This window comes from Micromys minutus (genome assembly GCF_963924665.1).
Source record: "Micromys minutus genome assembly, chromosome: 31".
In the NCBI taxonomy this organism is placed as follows: domain Eukaryota; kingdom Metazoa; phylum Chordata; class Mammalia; order Rodentia; family Muridae; genus Micromys; species Micromys minutus.
Genome location: NC_137966.1, coordinates 15,646,553 through 15,664,170, shown reverse-complemented (window position 1 = coordinate 15,664,170; position 17,618 = coordinate 15,646,553). Strand labels below are relative to the sequence as shown.

Genomic DNA, 17,618 nt, shown 5'->3' with positions numbered 1-17,618 from the left:
AAACTTCACTCATACAAGGGTGAAAAATTAGGTTGTTTCAAAAATTTGATACACTTAGGGCAGGGTCAGCACAGTCTGCCCTAACAGAACCTAAGGGGGGGCCACCTCACCTGCTTCAGACACTGCAACAGGACACGGAAAAGCAGGGAGTAAGGCAGGTGGCCAAGCCGCACAGCAGGGCCCGTAGGCACAGGGCTAGGGGGCCCAGTTGGAGGTGAAAGGGGCCCACTGGCTTTCTTCTCCGAGGCCCTATCCAGTTCCCTGCGGAGGCAGACAGGATAAACAACTAAGGCAGCACTGGAACCATGTGCCAAGCCTAGAGGCCAATGGACAAAAAAAATGACATGGTCCCTCCTGGCCCCAGCTTCCACCAGCATCCCTCCTGGACAGCTCCTCTTACATGAAATAACCCTGCGTGGGGCAGACAACACCCAGCTTCATCTAATGAACAGTCCACCCTGGAGCACGAGGGAGGCCCTGCCACACATACATGCAGTCACAGAGGCAGTAAGGGCTGAATCTCACGACGCCGTCCTTGTTGGGCAGGCCCAGTCGATGCAGCGAGTCAGCCCGCAGGAGCAGCAGGAAGTCAAAGGCCTGCCAGGGAGCAAAATAGCCATCCAATCAGGCCAGAAGCCTGACTCCAGGGCAGTGGAGAAGTCCTAATCACTTAGCACGGTAAAGACAATGAAGCCTCAACTTCTAAGCTGGTGTCCTACACAGAAAGAGACTTCTCCCCAGTAGCTATCTGGTTCCCGGGTAGCAACATACAGCCACCGACAGCAAACAGCATAATAGTCTGAGCCCCATGGCTTCCCTATAGTGATCCTTAAAGAACAAGTTATCCACTGAGCCTGGGAGTTGTCTGGGCTTCCTTAGTGACCAGAGGTATCAGGGTGACCAGCTGACAGCAGCTGTCAAGCCCTGTCCAGCCATGCCCTCCCCTCTCCCTACTAGCTACATCCAAGGGAGCCCATGCATGCTACAGGAGACTTCAGGAGCACTGGAACCATATGCCAAGCCTAGATGCCAATATGCCCCTATCTTGGACAACCGTGTGACCAAGAGTAATAAAGCCACAGAGGTGCAAGGAGTATAAGCCAAGGAAAGGCAAAAGGTCCCTGGCAAGACAGACACAGCAGACGCGGAGGAGGAATGTGTCTTGGACAGGACCCTTCCTAGACCACCGACTGCTACACATCCATCAGGCACAGGGCAGCCGGGCCCCAAGAAATGGTCCCCCACCTGGCAGTCTTACCTGCAGCCGGATGCTGCTAGCAATGGGCAAGGAGTAGCCGTGCTTGTAATGGAGCTGGATGTGGCTAATGAGTGTCTCATACACTCGAGTGGCGTGGCTGGCAGGCAAGGTGTACAGCTTGGTCTGCAGAGAAAGAGTGTATCAATCCTATGACAGCAACCAGGGAGACAGCACCTGACCAAGTAAGAGGAAACAGCATCACTTCTCCAAATACTATCCAGCAATGGCTGCCATATTTCCCTCTATACCCTGAGTCAAGGAGCTGTCCGTCTCGCTATGTGGCCATCTTACAGCAGGACATCAGATATCTAATCAGGAAACACCCAGTGAGCACTGCACAGTACTGACATGTGCCATAAAGGGATGTGTAAGGTCAACAAAGATAGCCTAGGTGGGGCAAATACGCTGCAAGGGTCACTGTCTCACTGACAGAGTGAATTGGAAGCACCCTTCTCCCAGCCCCACACCATCCCAACAAAGCTCTAAGCCTTTCTGGCAGGTGACAGGCAAACCCAGAGGGGCCGTCATGGTCCCTGAGCCATGGAGGTGAGCACTGGGCACTGGTAAACTCATTCCTACTTGTTTTGTTTCTCTGGCTGGCCTGGATTTTCTGTATTCTCTTGGCCTTGAACTCACAAAGACCTGTCTCTTCCTCCAGAGTGCTGGGATTAAAGGTGTGTACCACCAACTCTCTACTGTTCTTTTAAAGACCACGAACATAACTAATTTCCCTCGTCTCAGAACACACCATCCAAGTCCTGCCCTAGATGATGTGCGGTGACAAATTTAACACAAACCACACCCGTGATGGGCAATTTGGGAAAGGACATATGGGGCCGCAGACAGCTACCTTGGCAGAGAATCTAGCCCTTCTGTGGGGTTCAACCAGGGAGAGCTCAGCCTAGAGCCAGGAACTTGGCCTCACAACTAGACTTCTAAGGTAGGACAGGAAACACTATGAAATTCATCTCCCACTCTACCCAACCCGCGTGGCACGTAGTAATAACCAACAGAGCAGGGAGGCAAAGGGCACTGAGCTCCTTTGGACAAATGCCCAAGGAGATCCCAGGAACTACTGAGCTGTCCTTATGCCACTGACAATTTGTATGGCAGCTGGGTGTGGGAGCCGATGACCATAGCCTTGCAAGATAGAGGCTGTGGGTCTCCAAAAGAAGGTCAGCCTGAACTGCAACAAGGAGACCGTGTTTGGTGGCACATGACTTTAATCCCAACTCTGGGGAGGCAGAAGCAGGCAGGTGTCTGTGAGTGTGAGGTCAGCCTGGTCCACAGAGTGAGTTCTAGGACCCAAAGAGGCCTAGAGACCCTGCCAATCAAAAAAACCTGTAGTGTGGGCTTCGTAAAGGCATTGCCACCAAGCCTGACGGCCTGAGTTTAATTCCTGAGATACACAGAACAAAAGGAGAGAATCAGGTCCCATGAGCTGTCTGTCCTCTGACACCCACATAAATGGCACATAAGTGAACATGCACATAGAATAAATATAATTTTTTAAACTAGAAAGCTGAAGCACTGTGTCAACATGGTGGCCCACACTAGTAATCCTAGCACCGAGAGAGACAGCCTGGAATACAAAGAAAGGGCCTCACATGAAGCTGGCAAGTGTGGGAAATGACGCTGAGTACACTGCAGCCCAGCAAAGGGGGTTGGACGTGGCGTGGCAAAGGACACAGCACAGCGTGGTAGCACCCATCTCTGCCCCAGTGCTCCACGGGGAGATTGGAGGCAGATAGGAGAATCCCTATATGCTCCTAGGCCTGCCAGCCTGGAGTAGTCAGTGGTAAACAAGAGTCTCAAATAAGGGGGACAATGAGGGCTGACACCTGAAGCTGTTTCTAACTGCCAAGTGCATACTGCGGCGAGAGTGTCTATGCTCATACCCACAAACACATGCATGGACACACACATGAACATGAACACACACACACACACACACACACACACACACACACACACACCTTACAAACTGTGACAGCTCCTCAGATGTTAAACACAGACTTAGCAATTATCTATCACTCAGCAACTCCTCCTAGGTATACACACTGCAAAAGGAGAGGATGTCTACTCAACACTACACAACAAAGGCACCAACAGGTAGAAACAACTGTGTCCATCAACAGTCTACAGAATGTGGGTCATGCATGCAACGAAACATTCTGGAAACCAGTGAAGCGCTGGCACATGCCACAACATGGATGTTTGGTGAAAGCCAACCACAGAGCCCCACATGTGAGTCCACGTATGTCAAACATCTAGAATAAGAAAATGTCTCCATGGAAGCCTGGGACGAGGAGGTGGGGAGCAGCGGTCAGCAGGTATAGGCTGACTGATTGGAACTGGACACGGTCCTATCATCCTAGCTCTCGGAGGCTGAGTAAGGAAGACTAGGCTACGTTGTGAGACCCTCTCTCAAAGAAGTTAAAAACAAAAACAAACAAATGGATTGTGGAACAGCTGCACAGCTTTGTGGACATACTGATAATCAATGAGCTATCAATGAAGGGCACTGTGTGACAGGTGACATGATATCCCAGGAAAGCTCTCCCAGAAGTAAGCAGCCACAGGGCAAGAACAGCTTCTCTACTCAGCAGCTACAGGAACAAGTACCGGCGGCAACGGAGGAGCTCTGCGCAGCCAGGACTGAACTGTGAAGCAGAGAAGGCTCACCTGCTGCAGGCTTCAGGTCTCTCACAGCTTGGTCACACCTTCATACTGACGCTCAGTGTGACCACCCAACCTGTCAGAGCTGGGTTTTCTGGGGGATGTCTCTCTTTAGAGACGCTTGCATGAAGACGGAACACTAGTCCTTCTCACCTTGCAGAGCACCCACCTGAAGGATGACCAGGAGCCCCAGAACTGCAGTCTTCACATCCTCCAGGGAGGCCGAGTACACGGCCAAATCCCTTTCTTCCAGCTCCACCGGTGGAGAAAGTGATCGTGCCATCACCTTCCAAGAGACCAGCGTGTAAGTTCCAGCTCAAGGCCTCCAGGCAGTCCCCACAGATCTATCAGGAATACCTCCTCTTGTTCTTCTCAGGTGGAAAGATACATTTTCACAGGAGTGACTGTTCACAAGCTACATTTCAAAACTGAGAGGACCAAGTGGCTACTCTGGGAGGTGGGGGTGGGGGGAACAGCCCTGGATCTCTGTTCTGTGCTATTCTCCAGATGTCCAGCCAGATCCCTGAGAGCAACAAGATACTCATTTGCAAGGTGCTGAGGCCGTACACCGGCCAGGCTCAACACGGCCTATTGACACCACACATTTCTGCTGCCCATGGAGACAGCCACCAGTCACAGAGATAAAAACTGGACAAAGAGGCCTATCCAGAGGGCTTTGTCCGTGCCCATCCAGACCTCTAAATGGCTCTCACCTTTTCAATGATGTCCAGCAGACTGTTGAAGTGGTGAGTGTGGCAGCCCTCTGCCAGGTCCACCAGCAGCTGGGTAGCCAGCTTTCGGACCTGATGGTCTTTGTCCTCGGGGATGTGAGACAGCTGGGAGATGACCACTGAGTTAATCAGCTCCTCCTGCATCGAGCACAAGGTGAAGAAGGTAAGCTTCTAGTCCCACAGTGGGCAGAGGACACACGTCAGTGACTCTGACTCCCTTAAGACACAGACCGAAGGCAGCTAAGGTGTCACACAAAACTGAAGAAAAGCTAGACAGTGAAGGATACTTCCTTTAGCCTTTGTGAGACCCTGGGTTCCATGTCTAACACATACATATACAAAGGACCTGCCTCAGTGGAGGGCCATGAATTTGAGTGTGAGTGTGTATATGCTGGGCAAAGAGAAACACCCTGACATCAAAGACACTGCTACAGATAGCAAGGACATCGCAAGGAGCGCTTTCACAGAACTGGCAAAAGGTAACAGGAAGAGAGCAGCTAAACACCAACTCTGGTAACAGAGAATAGAGAATCCAGAAGGCTTCCTGAAAGGGTGCTGTGCTCCACCCTGAGGGAGGAGGGGCAGGATTGCCACAGAGATAAGCAGAGGGCAATGTGGAGTACAGAAAGCCTGGGAGGGGAAAGAAGAAGCCAAGGAAGCTGGGAAGTCAGGTCCTGTAATGGCCATGCAAAAGGAGAAAGATCTGTCTGAGGGGCAAAAGAGGTCACACAAAATGTCAAGACTAACACTGCTCCTGAAAGCAAGAATACCACAGACTTATGGAAGCAAGGAGGCAGGGCAGGCACAGCAAGACCAGCTAGTGGTACCCAGGGCAGCCTGCAGCTGGTAATGGGGCTCAGGGATGCTGGACAGTAGAAATGATTACAGAAACACACACCACCCACCAGATGTGCTGAAGGGTGACTGAGCACCTGCACCGGTGTGGGACCTGAGTCCTTCCCCAGAAAAGACTTCTAAGGCCAAATCAGACTTTTCAGAAACTCCTGGGTTCTGAGTGGGACTTAGGCCAGAGCTCCACAAGGGTGAAGTACCTACCTTGCTTCTTGGCAGCCTCCAGGGCCAACATAAACCCAACCAGGACATCACAAAATAAATAAACTACTGAATGTACAGGGAGGAACAAAGCCAGCTGAAAGCATGCCATAAAGGGGAGCCAATAGGACCCCAAGCAGACCTCAGCTCTGCTGGAGCATGTATAAGGCCCAGAGGAGAGAGAACCCAGAGCTAGCTCCCCAACCCTCCCTGCCCCCCGGGGCCCAGGACCCGAGTGCACACCTCGTAGAACTGCCTGTTGATGAGGAGCACGAAGGACAGCACGTCCAGCACCTTGATGCGCACAGCACTTCGGCACTCGTTCCTGGGGAGGAGCAGGCTTGCTGCAGCACCCTCGGCACGCGTGCTTTGGGCCCAGCACAGCTGGCAGGGAGGCTCAAGTATGGACCACCCTCATGGAATCCACCAACAACCAGACCAAGCCATCTTTCTGGACCACCACGTGGGCCAGAGGACATGTCATATGGAAAGGCCGACCTTGCCACTCATTAAGAACTGTGATTTTTTGGAAGATCAGAAAGGAAAGCCTGAACTTCCTGAGGTCATAAACAGACCCCTGGTGACAAAGGGACCACAGAGGCTCCGCTACCTGAAGAACCTCTCCATCAACAACTGCAAGTTCTGGATCCAGCCATCCTTGGCTGGGTGGATGGACTGGGCTCTGTAGGATATCAAGTTTAAGAGAGAGGATTCCTGTCAAAGGAAAACAGTTCCATGGTCAGTGAGCTATTTCCCCTTCTGCAGGTGCTGCTAACCTGCTACTAGGCTGCTGAGCCAGGAGAACCCAGTTTGCTCAGAGACTAGCTACCTCACAGTCCCATGGGGAATGAGCAAGAACAAACGTCTCCTAGAAGTGAGAAACTCACGTCAAGGCCATGCAACAGTCTGGCAGAAAACACAGTAATTCTGGCAAAATGACTGCTACCCCTAGAGAGCTGGTCTCTGTAGAACCAGCCCGGAACCTTCCTCCACACAGGTGGGAGGGACTAATGGTTAGGCTAGCACAAGCTCTTTAACAAACCCACACAAGCCTGCTAGCTGATGCCTGCCAGGTTTCCTGCTGGAGCACAGATCTAAGAACACAGGAGCCTGTCCATCTTTTACTAGAAAATCAGAAACCATGGCTCCATGGGAACTATTCCCCACAGCTCCACCAGGATAGGGTCCTTACAGGCCTCTGGTCTGCATAGCTCTCCACCAGTTTATAGTATCTTTCCTGCGAGCCGTGGAACTCGTTCTGGTCACAGAGCTCCTCCACAGTGGTCAGCAGGTCATGGACAATGGTCCTGAGTTCCGGGCTGTCCAGGTTCTGCAGAACAATGATACAACATATAAACTAAGTTCCTTTATCCTCTCAACACAGCTTGAGAGGAGCTACTTACAAACACCACCTACCATACACCCACACCATCCCATTCTCTCTCTCTCTCTCTCTCTCTCTCTCTCTCTCTCTCTCTCTCTCACACACACACACACACACACACACACACACACACACGCTTCGACTAGACCATCTGTGGAAACCATTGTTATGGCCCATTTCCTCCTACACGAATAGAGGCTGAGCAAACAGGAGGTAAGAATACGGCAATTTCAAACCTTTGCATGCTTCTCAGACAGCAATGTAGATGCTCTGTAAACTGCCTTTGGGGTCTACTCAAGCCAAAAAGGTGGCCTGTACTGTCACTTGGTCTGCCTTGGACAACTAGCTCAACCCTTGCTCATCTACTGAATATTCCTAGAGCCAAAATAATGGAGCACACCTGGAAAAACAAAATCTGCCCTTCAATGGAAGAGAAAGTGGCACCATCAAGAACCACCAGAAAATACCCACATCAAGTCTTCAGACCTCAAGAAAGGGCCCAGATGCACAGAACGCATGTGCACCTCCCATCAGGGACAAGCCAGCCTTTGTAGGATCTTAGCCCCTTCTGGCATTCCTAACTTACCTGGAGCTGCTGCAGCAGCCGTTCAATAATGTCCAGCAGAATATCCCACGCCACAGCCTGGAGCTCCTTCCTGTACTTCTTGATGAGTCTTGTTATGGACAGAACAATCTCATAGGACACCACCTCGTTAGGACAGGTCATAGCCTGAAACAGTACCACAGAGCAGAGCAGACCGTCTGTGTTTTTCTCATAGAGGATGAGAGCCTCCTGTCTCCTATCCTGTCTCTGAGGTGGGCGTAAAATGCATAGCACTTAAGCACACAGGCCCACAAAGCAGGTGTGAAACTCAGAAAGTATCTGTTATGTAAGGCTCAAGGTCCCAACCTCCAAATTCCAGTAACTCCAAATTCCAGACCCAAAAGTACTGTCTCAGCACAAAATCATGGGTGCTAAGTTATGACGTAAGCAATGCAGTGTGTAAAGACCACATCGCTCACAGAACTGCAGGACCCCTTCAGACTAGAAGACTGTACTACCAGATGAATGGCGCTTTGTCTGAGCAGTGCTGCTTACCAGGGGCCATGAGAACTAAGTGTAAGCACACATGGGAAGTTCTCTGGACACCTCAGGGCACCACAGAACAAAAGCCATGCTGTGGACATCATCCAGAGAGATGGAAAGATCACTACTTAATAGAAGGGAACCAGCACTGAGAGAAGGAACACTATCCCAGAGGCAGCCCTGACTACTTCAGCATTGGTGGGCAGAGATGCAATTCGGATGATAAAACGTTTTCTGAAGAATGAACCCCTTTTCATAGCCCTAACTCTCACCCACAGTTAAAAAGCAAGCGACGGGAAATAGCTGCTCAGCTCCAGCCCCATATACCCCCGCCAGACAGGTGAGCAAACCTGATGTAAGCCGGCCACTGTGGTATAGAAAGCCCCTTACCTCATAAAAAGACGGCAACACAGATGTGGGGGAGTTCTTGAGAGAATAGAGTCGGTGAGCTCCCCAGAGCGCCATTCCTACAAAGAACACAGCTCCTCTCAGCAATGGAGCATCTTCCATGTAGGATCTGAAAATTTCCCCAGAAAGACAGATATGAGCAGAGTCCCAGCTCAGAGTGGGACACAAGGGAGAGCTGGGCTCTGGCAGTACCCGCAGAAGACACCTTGCACTTCTGGTGCAGAAGTATGGCTGGGGAAATGCGCAGGGAACAGAGAGGTCAGCAGTAACTGTGACTCCTTCACAACTTGCTCTCTGAGCACTATGGGTTATGGTTCACATTAGACACAGAACTCGTGTGAGTAAGTGTGACAAGACCATGGGCCACATGGTGCTAACAGCCGGGTAGAAGACAGAGACTCAAGAATCTCACAAGCCAAAGGCTGCACCTGAAACCATAGCTGAGAAGCCATGGACATGGGGAAAAGTACCTGGGAAGCCAGGCAGCTAACCACATACGGGGACGTCACAGAACATCCAGGATGCAGCAAAAGTGAGAACATTTTACCAGGAGTAACGGGCGTACGTGAAAACCCTCGGCAGGAGGGAGAATGCCAAGGACAAGGCAAGAGGTTTATGGGACTAAGATAAGCTTAAGACTTCCACTGTTTGCACTGAGACCACTAGGATCTCAAACAAAGGCTAACATGGTCAGACCTGTGGGGGGAAAAAAAAACCCTCATCTGGCTGCTATACTGCTATACAGTAGGCTTCAGAAGGCAATGATTGGAGGTCAGGGAAAAGCAAAATGGGGAGCTCTGATGTGGGTGTCTACTAGACAGTGGGCAAACCTCGGGCACCCCTTGAGATAAAAGCATCAGTACTTGGAATGGCTTGGCTACAGAAGTGAAGGTGAGGACATCAGGCTGGTGCCGTAAATCTAGACTGTAGGAGACTAGAAAGGCCCACACTATGGCCATCAGACTTAGGATGGAAGGTGAGTCTAAATGCAAACATCCTGATTGGACTGGTAGAAGCAGAAGATGGGAGGTCATATCCAAATGGAGATCAGCTACCCATAAAGAACAGGAAAACCCCAACCTCATCAATACCAGCCAAATGTCTACAGCCTCCTCCTGATCCTAGCCACCCTCCCTCACCGGGCACATACACACTCACTCACCTGTCCTCCATGATGCGGCACATATTGTAGATGGCGCTGTGGCCCAGATGGGTACCTAGAAGGTTACGCATCAGCTGGAAAACAGGACAGAACACACACCCCATAAGAGTGAGGTGATATAAGCCCCAGGCTCAAGGGGGAGCCCCAGACTCAGCCCCAGCCCCAGCCCCAGCCCCAGCCTGCCCTGCATGACGCTGTTCTGCAATCCCACCGTGACCCTGTCACTTCTTACTTGCTCACTGTGTCCTCCTTGCAGATGAAAAAGACTATAGAGCCCTGTGGCAGTTTGTATTTGCTTAGCCCATGGGAAGTGGCACTATTAGGAGGTGCAGCCTTATTGGAGGAGGTGTGGCCTTGTTAAAGAAAGTGTATAACTGTGCGGTAGACTTTGAGACCCTCCTCCTAGCTGCCCATGAGACATGCAGTCAGACCAAGATGTAGAACTCTTGGCTTCTTCTCCAGCAGTGTCACCCTAGGGAGGGTGCCATGCTTCCTGCCTTGATAACGAACTGAACCTCTGAACCTGTTAGCCAGCCCCAATTAAATGTCCTTTATAAGAGTTGCCTTTGTCATGGTGTCTCTTCCCAGCAATGGAACCCTAACTAAGACAAACCCTCAAAACATATTCCCTACCTGGGCCTCAACTCAACCACCTGGGAAATGGCAACCAGGATGCCCTCAACCTTTCACTGCCTGGGGATCCCAAAAGTCTAGCAGCATTCACTGAAGGTCATACAGGTGCTGACAGCAGAGCTCGTCCTGGGAGACACCTACCTTCCAGCAAGGCTCACACAGCTCCTTGACATTGATGGTACGGCAGAGGGTGATAATGAACAGAGGGAGGCTCTCAGCTGGCAGGCAGTTGTAGCAGACCACAGCATCCAGCACTTGCAAGGACACCTGCAGGAGGGGTAGAGCATCATGTTGGTACCCAACTCTTACCCTCCTACCTACCACCCAAGAAGCCTGTGTAGGAACCACAGGGAAGCCAGAGTGAGTATGCGCTTGGGAGGGCTGTCAGCTGCCACCACAGTGGACTGTAAACAAGACTTCCCATCTTAAGCTACTCACTGTACAGTGTCCTGGCCGAGCACATGCCTACAGCTCAGGGAAGCTGAGCAGCCTCCAAAATCCGCACAGCCAGAGAATGGCAATCGGCCTGACCCCATGCCCAGCCTTCCACAAATAAATCTGGGAGTAACTGACCTCAATGTCCACAGAGGACACTGTCCGGATGCATAACAGACAAATCATGCTAGAGAAAGAAGAACGCTGAAGTCAGTTCAAATAGCGTTTCAAGAAGACTCTGTGACTACACTTTATTTCTTGTCCAGTGGATGGTATCAGTTATTTGAAGACCTTGTCCATACTGTGCCTATTCTGTGCCAACCACGTGCCCAGTGTTGAGTGCATGGTGTAAGTGAAATAAAAGGCTCTGCTTTCATTGATATCTCAAGATGGTTTTACACAAACAAGCAAAAGGCTGGAGAGATGGCTCAGTGGTTAAGAGCACTGTCTGCTCTTCTAGAAGACCCAAGTTCAATTCCCAGCACTCAAATAGTGGCTCTCAACCATCTTTAACTCCAAGACCAGGGTATCCGATGCCTTCTGGCCTCCTCAGGTAGCGCATACACACGGTGCACAGACAGATATGCAAGAAAAGTACCCATATATGTGAATAAATTAATTAAAGTAAAATAAAAAATGATGACAAAAGCGGGCTGGGCACAGTGGCGCACACCTTTAGTCCCCGCCCTCAGGAGTCAGAGGCAGGGAGAGCTGTCAGAGTTGGAGGCCAGCCTGGTCTACACAGGGAGCTCCAGGCCAGCCAGAACGATATAGTAAGACCCTGTCTAAAAACCACAAAGTAAAAAAACAACAAAAAAGGGAGCTGGCGAGATACTCAGTGGGAAAAGTGCTTATAGATAAACCTACCAACATGAGTTTTATACTCAGAACACATATAAAGGTGGGAAGGAAAAAACACATTCCACAAAGTTGTCCCCTGACCTGCACACATGTGCCATGGTACACATGAAAAAAATAACAAAAAAATTAAAATGTAAGAATAAAAATATGTGCTTATGGTGGCTGTGGTGGCACACACTTTTAATCCCAGCACTCAGGAGGTAGAGACAGGCAGATCCCTGAGAGTTCAGAGCCAGCCTGGTCTACGGTATGGGTTTCAGGATAGCCAGAGCTACAAAGAAAAACCCTGTCTCAGAAAAAAAAAAAAAAAAAAAAACGCACATGTCCACTGCCAGTCTCATTCATCTGGTACTTTCACTGACGTTACTCATCCTAAAGCACTAAGACTCGTGACAGTGGGCTTGTTATCAAAGTAACACTCGAGTGTTTTCTTTCTCCTGGAGCTGGGAGTGGCATCCTGGTCTCCCCCATGCTCAGCTGCACCTCAGCCCTTAATTAAATGCTCACTCACTGAACCATTGCTGCGATGTACTCATCAAGGTAACAGCTGTTGAACTTGACCAGGTTCACGAGTACCAGGAGGAATTCCGAGGACAAGCCGACATCCATCCACTGCAGGACAAACTCTGCTGTGGGAGAAAAGCTGAAGCTATGCTATACTCCCCCTCCTGGGCCTGCATCCTATTACTGCAACATACCGGACCCAGGGAGGCTCAGAGGAGGCTGAGCAAGCCCTGCACAGACACTTGCTCTGCCTGGGTGTTGGAAATGAGCTGATAAAAGCATCATGCATTCCATTCAAGGCTTGACTCCGTTACAGGGTTACAGACATTAACAGTTTTCTTAGGAGATTCCCCAACCCAGGTATCTCTGATTCCCAAGGCCAAAGACAACTCATATTCTGTGTGACACCTACCCAGTTCTTCTTCCAAGTAGGTAATATGCCTTCCGTTGTCTGTGAGGGCCTTAAAAACTTCTAGCCTTTCGTGGAGGTCTTCATTAGAGGGGTAATCCTTGATCACTTTGAAGAAGAGGGCTCTGAGAACCCCCAAGTGATCACCCTAAAGATAAAAACAATGGAACCCTTCCAGCATTTCCACGCTGCTATCAAAAAGCCAAGAAGTACATCAGGACCCAAGACTCCAGGCATGCCTGTTCTTCTAGAAGTACCTTATGAAAGGCAGGTCAGCAGTATCACGGGTTCAGATAGGGGCCAGAGGCACCGGCCAATAGCTGAATGGCACATGTACACCACCTAATGCAACAAGCTCTGGATATGCTTGGCACACATTTAACAGTAAAGCTCCTGCTCTGGCCCAACTCGAGAGTCACGCTAGACTAGTGTGTCCTCATATTGTGAGGACAAAGGTCTAGCCCCAGAAGAGGTGTCATGGCCCTTAGGAGAGTAAGTAAGGGAAAACCTTCATGAGTAAGGGAAAAACTCTACTGTCAAGGAAGAGAGTGGACTAGAGGAAGACCCTTCCAGGAGTGAACCGAGAAGGACCATAGAGGTTAAAGGGCCAGCTGAGGCCTAATGGCTAGAGAAAGGTAAGCAGACGGAGTGGCCATAACTGGAAAATTGGTCAGAAACAGCAAACTAACAAGTGCCATACTCTAATATCCTGCACAAACTACTGTGCCACCCACAGAAGCCACAGCTGTCATTCTCTATTCTCACATAAGATGGAGGCTCAGGAGCGGCAGTGACTGGCCACCATCGGCAGACATGTGACACCAGGATGTCCTCATACTCGGTCAGGCTCCAGAGCAGCAAAGACAGAAGTTCAACCGGTGATGGTCTGCCTTCACCCCACAGACTCACACAGCTCTGCCCCTTACCTGTCCCTGCACAATGGCCTTCAACAAGGCCAGAACTGCATGTCGGGCCTCTGGTGGCCGCTCCGGCTGTAGCAAGTCTGCGACAGCCTTCCAAAGTGCCTCCACTGCATGCTGTCACAACAAAAAGGGAACAGTGAGAAGGTTGTGATCTCCATTAGCTCCTCAAAGGACAACACAAAGCACAGAATAGGGTCTTCCGACTTCAAACCAGCTCCACGAGAAACTCTCCCCAGCAGAGACACCCAGCCAAGTCTGTCAACTGAGCCCCAGATCACAGGCTGGAAAAGGAGACCAGGCAGGACAGGAAGCAGACGGCAGGGGAGTTCCTAGTAGCTTTCACTGCATTCAGAGGCACCATGGTGCTCAGGATAAGCAGCCACAGATGGAGCCCTAAACAGGCATCTGCCCAGACACCTACTCCAAGGTGTTCCTGTGTGAGTGAGCCAACTAAATGTTACGAATCCACTCTGACTGCTCTTCAAGAGGTCCTGAGTTCAATTCCCAAAAACCACATGGTGGCTCACATCCATCTGTAATGGGATCTGATGCCCTCTTCTGGTGTGTCTGAAGACAGCGACAGGGTATTCACATAAAATAAATCTTTTTTTTTAAAAAATTGAATCATCACAAAGCTAGCTGTCTGGGATATACTTATAATCCTGATCTACACTGAAGAAGCTGAGAAAGGAAGACCATATCAAATTCATATCATATCAGCCTGAACTACACAGTGAATACCAGGCCAGGTAGGATAACACAGCAAGCCTCAAAAACAAGAAAAAACAGCTGAAGGCAGCAATAGCAGATTGAAGAATTCTCTACAGCCTGCTGGAGGCTCCAGAAGCACGGCTGAGGCAAACCTACCTCCTCAAGTTTCTTAGTTTTTGCCACATCACAGATCTGCCCTATCATTCGGATCCGATTGTTGAGGCCACATTCACCACTCAGTTCCTAGAGAAGAAAAGAGGAAAAGGGCAGAGCTTGAAAGGAGGTCTTTTTAAGAACCCGTAAACCAATGGGGTTCTCCCCCTATGTTTTTGCTCACTTGGGCTTGTGCTCCCACTGTGTGCCTCTCTCTCTATCTCCATAACATCCAGTGTAGCCCTGGCTGTACTGGAACTCGCTCTTTAGACCAGGCTGGTCTTAAAACTCACATACATCCGCCTGCCTTGGCCTCCCGAGTACTGGGCAGGATTAGCAGCTTATACCAAACACCACCGTCACCCAGCATTTTCTTTTCTTTTTGTTGTTGTGTTTAAGGCTAGGATTCTGTGCATCCCAGGTTGTCCTTGTACCCACATCATAGCCCAGGCCAACCTCAAACATGGCAACTCTCTTGCCTCCACCTCACAAGAATTGGAACTACAAGGGAGAGCCGCCATATCTAACTGTAGACCATCTTTTGTTTTGTTGAGTTGTGTCTGTCGTCCTAGGTAGCCCAGAACTCACTGTGTAGACAAGTGTAGTTCCAACAGGAACTCAGAGACCCACCTCCCTCTGCCTCGGAAGTGCTGGGATTAAAGGCATGCCCCATCAAACCTAACTAGCTGTAGCTCTTGGATTGACAAGGGACAACTTTATTTCCCTGACTGAAAGTTTTTTAGATAAAGCCAACGTAACATAAAATATACCATTATAACAACTTTACTTACTTATTCACAGTAGCCTTTTCTGTGACGCTAGCTACTGTGACGCTAGCTACTGTGACGCTAGCTAGCCTGAAGTACGGCCCAGACTCTGAGCTCCAGGTGATTGTCCTGCTTCAGACCCCTAAGTGCTGGGATCATGAGCATGAAGCACCAGCCTGGCCACTGTAACCATTTTAAACTGCAGACTTCAGAATTGTCACAGTGCTTACAATCAATCATCACTACCACGTCAAGTATGTCTATGGGCTGGAGGGATGTCTCAGCGGTTAAGAGCACTGGCTGCTCTTCCAGAGGTCCTGAGTTCAATTCCCAGCAACCACATGGTGGCTCACAGCCATCTGTGATGAGATCTGGTGCCCTCTTCTGGTGTGTCTGAAGACAGCTACAATGTACTCATATATAATAGAGTAAATAAATCTTTAAATTAAAAAAAAAAAAAAAGAATGTTTATTACACTAAAAGGAAACCACATACTAATTCCTTCCTCCTTCCAGCTCCAACTTGCCAGTCCTGGGCATTTCATACCCTGGACTCAGGCACCACGAGGCTGGCTATGACCAGCTTCCTTCATGGCCTTCAGTGTTCCTTCATGCTGGGACATGGGTCACTACTTGATGCTTTCTATGGGTAAATTATACCCGCCGGATACGAATATGCCATATGTTATTTACAACCCTCACCAAATGATGAATATTTGGTTTGTGTCTGAGTGGAAATGCTTCAGGTATAAAATTATGGGCAACAATTATTTATGGGCAAGATATCTACACACATAAAACAAAAATTAAAAATAGATAAATGGAGAAATGTAGGTTATAGTTCTTTGGTACCATAGATAGCATGTGAGACCTAAGCTAAATTTCCAGCAGCAAAAAAACTTAGCAATGAGTGAAAAGTTATCACAGATTGTCTACTAATACCTTATCACACTCCTAACACCTGTGAAATGGATCATCTTCAGGCCACACCTATAAAAGTGGGCTTTCTTTCTTTTTTAAAAAAATTTACTTATTTATATGAGTACACTATAGCTCTTAACTGCTAAGCCATCTCCCAGTCCCCAAACTCGGCTTTCTTTTCTGTGGTGGTTTGGTTTGGTTTTTCTGGACAAGGTGTGTATAGCCCTGGCTGTCCTAAAACTCACTCTGAGACTGGAGAGATTGCTCAGTGGTTAAGAGCACTGGCTGCTCTTCCAGAGGTCCTGAGTTCAATTCCCAGCAACCACATGGTGGCTCACAACCATCTGTAATGAGATCTGATGCCCTCTTCTGGTGTGTCTGAAGACAGCTACAGTGTACTTGTATATAATAAATAAATAAATCTTTAAAGAAAAAGAAAAAGAAAATGGAAAGGAACCTCTGCAGAGAGAGGGCCCAGTCTCACTATTATACCGCAGGTGGGTCTAGAATTATGCTGCCACCAGGTGGCCTCCAACTTCATAATCCATTCTCCTCTGCTTCCTCATGTGCCTAAAGATACAAGGCACCTATCCACCATAACACTAAACAAAAGAAGTTTTTGCACAACACCTAAAATCTAAGGCAAGTGTGCTAAAGCAGGTCACCAAGATCCTGAGGACAGGCATGCATCTATGTCTCCCCAGTACTGGGGACAGCAGCCCTGTGCAGACGGTCATCAGCAGCCCAATCTCCCACAGAACCTAGTGACAGACAAACCCAGCCTTCCTGGCGCTGGGCTAGCCAAGATACAGGCTGCTCACTCACTCTCAAGATTTCCGCTGTGATGATAAACTCCGTCTGTTTGCCTTCTGCACGACTGGGATTTGGCCTTGATGTTCCCAGTCCCAACAGTATCTTGAACTTCTCCTTCAAGCCTGAATCTTTGCTTGTTGGTTTGGCCATGGTGGGCAGGGCAGTACTAGAGAACTGCTCTGTGCAGAAAAACAACAACAACAACAAAACATATTATTTGATAGACCCTAGGAATGCTTCTCCCCTCCTGCCCTTGAAGGGAACCTCCAGGATCCTAGGTCTAGGACAGGCAATAATAACCTGTCCTCCCTACAGCTCCTGGGGCAGCTCAACTCCATGCAGGAGGGACTCTGCCACAATCAACCCCAGAGGTATAGGCTTGATCGGAGCCACAATGATTGCCTTTAGTTTTCTCTCTGTCGCGAGGACAGCAGAAGCAGAGGCCCCGCTCACACTCTCAATGGAAGGCTTGGAGCGCTGGGACTTGTCAGCGGTGGGCGCGGCCGAGGCTTGGATACAGACAGGCCAACTCCCCTTCACCCCATCGCAACGCGACCACTCAACCATCCCGACCCGCCCCAGCAGTCAAAGCCTCCAGAGCTACTCACCCCGCGCGCGCCTTCCGCGCGCAGGTCCTCCTGCACCCAGGGAAGGGCGCACACCCCCGGCCCGGAGCAGCTGCCGGAAGCGCAACCTGTACTTCCGGGGGCGAGGCTTTGCTGGCTTT

The 17,618-nt window shown here is 49.8% G+C and overlaps 1 protein-coding gene across 16 annotated transcripts in view; it reads right to left on the bottom strand.

Annotated features, from left to right (window-relative positions):
- The window catches only part of TSC2 (TSC complex subunit 2), a 32,909-nt gene extending 15,309 nt beyond the window's left edge, over positions 1-17,600 (bottom strand). For 8 of the 16 annotated variants that reach the window (XM_080942139.1, XM_080942150.1, XM_080942149.1 and 5 more), the window contains exons 1-19: positions 17,500-17,573; positions 16,904-17,070; positions 14,395-14,481; positions 13,531-13,641; positions 12,608-12,752; positions 12,203-12,320; positions 10,969-11,017; positions 10,537-10,662; positions 9,763-9,836; positions 8,583-8,709; positions 7,692-7,835; positions 6,914-7,051; positions 6,332-6,435; positions 5,965-6,046; positions 4,651-4,806; positions 4,107-4,223; positions 1,259-1,381; positions 491-597; positions 111-261 (exon numbers count right to left, since the gene is read on the bottom strand). In XM_080942139.1, the coding sequence (XP_080798265.1) occupies positions 111-261; positions 491-597; positions 1,259-1,381; positions 4,107-4,223; positions 4,651-4,806; positions 5,965-6,046; positions 6,332-6,435; positions 6,914-7,051; positions 7,692-7,835; positions 8,583-8,709; positions 9,763-9,836; positions 10,537-10,662; positions 10,969-11,017; positions 12,203-12,320; positions 12,608-12,752; positions 13,531-13,641; positions 14,395-14,481; positions 16,904-17,041 (2,097 nt within the window). In that variant the 5' untranslated portion in view covers positions 17,042-17,070; positions 17,500-17,573. Of the gene's footprint in view, positions 1-110; positions 262-490; positions 598-1,258; positions 1,382-4,106; positions 4,224-4,650; positions 4,807-5,964; positions 6,047-6,331; positions 6,436-6,913; positions 7,052-7,691; positions 7,836-8,582; positions 8,710-9,762; positions 9,837-10,536; positions 10,663-10,968; positions 11,018-12,202; positions 12,321-12,607; positions 12,753-13,530; positions 13,642-14,394; positions 14,482-16,903; positions 17,071-17,499 lie in introns of all 16 variants that reach the window. The other 8 variants (XM_080942148.1, XM_080942152.1, XM_080942153.1 and 5 more) reach the window with 2 other exon arrangements.
- Between the last annotated feature and the right edge of the window lie 18 nt (positions 17,601-17,618).